This window comes from Fukomys damarensis, unplaced genomic scaffold (genome assembly GCF_012274545.1).
Source record: "Fukomys damarensis isolate Sample0158 unplaced genomic scaffold, DMR_v1.0_HiC HiC_scaffold_33, whole genome shotgun sequence".
In the NCBI taxonomy this organism is placed as follows: Eukaryota; Metazoa; Chordata; class Mammalia; order Rodentia; family Bathyergidae; genus Fukomys; species Fukomys damarensis.
Genome location: NW_022900945.1, coordinates 53,661,130 through 53,663,446, shown reverse-complemented (window position 1 = coordinate 53,663,446; position 2,317 = coordinate 53,661,130). Strand labels below are relative to the sequence as shown.

General features: G+C 44.7%; 1 protein-coding gene across 1 annotated transcript in view; it reads right to left on the bottom strand.

Annotated features, from left to right (window-relative positions):
• Nucleotides 1-1,653: 1,653 nt before the first annotated feature.
• The window catches only part of Kprp (keratinocyte proline rich protein), a 4,448-nt gene continuing 3,784 nt past the window's right edge, over nucleotides 1,654-2,317 (bottom strand). The window contains exons 3-4 of the mRNA XM_010625725.2: nucleotides 2,153-2,301; nucleotides 1,654-1,770 (exon numbers count right to left, since the gene is read on the bottom strand). Coding sequence (XP_010624027.1) covers nucleotides 1,654-1,770; nucleotides 2,153-2,301 — 266 coding nt within the window. The remainder of the gene's footprint in view (nucleotides 1,771-2,152; nucleotides 2,302-2,317) is intronic.

The following is a 2,317-nucleotide window of genomic DNA, read 5'->3' as shown; positions in this document are numbered from 1 at the left end:
AACCCAAAAAAAAAAAAAAAAAAAAAAAGAAAGAAAGAAATCTAATTGCCTAAAATTCCTTAGATGTGAGGGAAAGAGAAATCCAGAAAATTGCTTTTGTTTTTATTTGCAGTTACTCAAACAACTGGAAAGCTCTGTGAAACAAATACGGAATGTGTGTATATATGTAAAATATAGTTACTAGAGTTGTATATATGCCAAACCCATCTATCACCAAGTCTTGTGTGAAAAAAGGAGAAGGGGTACGTTTGTGAATGGTTCACGATGCCCTAGCTAGCGGTGCCTGAATCCCCAGGTGCTCAGGAGGCTGAGGCTGGAGGACCACTTCAGCCCTGGAGTTTGAGGTCAGGGTGGGGCAGTGTAGTGAGATGTCTCAAAAAAGAAATAGTAATGAAGCAAATGATGCCTCAAATGGTGATTTCTCCTTGCAGAAAGTAAATAAATAAATGCAGTTCCAAAAGTGTTCTTTTTCTACTCCAAGGCTGACTCATGTCAAGAAGATATCCCTAAAATCCTGGTGGAGATTAAAAAGAAATACAGTAGATGGCTAGCTCATCAGCCTGAATACTTTATAAAATTCTATTGTGTTTTGTCTTTCTCTTGGAGGGAAAAAAAAGGCATGGTATTTAGGGCAACAAACGTGAATTGAAAACATTAGCACAGTTCCAGATTTGCTATTGAATTGATGTGTTTTAATAAATATTTGGAATTATTTATGACTATTTAAACCTGACCCGGGCTTCCTCGGATATGTCACAGGTGAAGCTGTCTGCCGAGATTTGCTCTGTTTCAGTGTGGAATTATTCCCAATGTTCATCGCTACATAGCGCACAAGTGACACTGCATATTCTCCACGAACATTCACTTGCTCTATTCCTATAAAAATAATTCAATACATTAATCTGCTTTGTCAGGAATTAGTCATTTTAGGTTAAATTGAACATTAAGCCAAAACAACAAGTTTATCATAAGGCGCCATCATCAATCTGGGCCAGATCTTCGACAATGATTCATTATTTGCTGAAGTTTGTGGCTCTTTCTTGGTTCCCTTGAAGGAAAAATAAAAAGTTGCCATCAAGCAAAAATTGTTCTGAGTTAAAAAATTCATCTGAGCTGGAACCTAAATCTGGAGTCAGGGTATTTCTTATCGGAACTGAATGAGGAGAATTAGAAAGTGTCTTGTTGTTGTTATTGTTATTGTTGTTGTTGAAGATTATTTAAAAATTAAATTTTATGTTCAAAGAAAAGTATGAAACACTGGCCTCAAAAGAAATCTTTATGCAGCCCTGTTTATTACAACAATTTATCTGTAGCCCAAAGGAAGTTAATCCCACGGAGCTAAGTTGATAAATTGTGTGTTATGTGTATTTTCTCACAATTTAAAATAAGCGTCATGGTCAGTCAGGAAGAGGTGCAAGGCTGCTCAGGACCCAGCTGTGAGGGCATCACGATCTTTACTGTTATATGAGCTTCTCTGGCCTCAGCTGCCACATCTGCCCATCAGGAGAGACCACAGCTCGAGCTGCCCAGCCCCAAGCCTCGCTAAATTTGGCTGCTCTGAAGCAGGCACGGAAGCGTAGTGATATTCTGACTCCGCTTGGGTGGGGTTTACAATCTCCTTAAGACAGGCACTCCTCAGGCAGAAGCAAGGGTTCACGAGATGTTGGAAGTCGTGCCCTCCTTGCTGGGGTGAAGGCAGCCATGAGCTTCAGCAGTCAGCACAGGCTGCTGTGAGTGGGAACCGGCCAAGAAGGCCGCAAGAAAGAGGCACTGAAAGGTAACGGTTGCAGTCGCAGGGTGGCAGAGTGAAAAGGCCCAGGCGGAGGAAGAGAGGGTGGGCACAGGCTTGCAGATGAGGACATCTAAGGGATGTCCCGAGAAATGCTCAAGATTTGCCTGGGGGCCAGGCTGGTCTGCCTAGAATTGAAGATAGAAAAGGGGAAGATGTCAGACAGGAAGCTGGAGAGACCCAGGTGTGAAACCTGAAATGACAGGCAAAGAGACCGGAGGAAGAGCCTGAAACTGTGGCCTCCGGAAGCAGCAGCAGCGCAGTATTTTCAGAGCATGAGGCAGGGACGTCTCCGCCGCATTTCTTTTAAAAATAGGCACTCTTGGTTCCAACGTAGGCCCCGCCTTTCGCCCCGGCACCCACGTTTCCCTGGTCGCCACAACCACCAGGTGGCTCTGGAAAGACATCACCAGGCCGGCAGCCAGGACCACTCTCGCACCCCTGGCTGTACCCACACGGGCCACAGCTGCCCTCTGTGTCGAGGCAGCGCGGGCTGCTCTCGTGACAGCTCGCTTCCGGTGGGTGCGG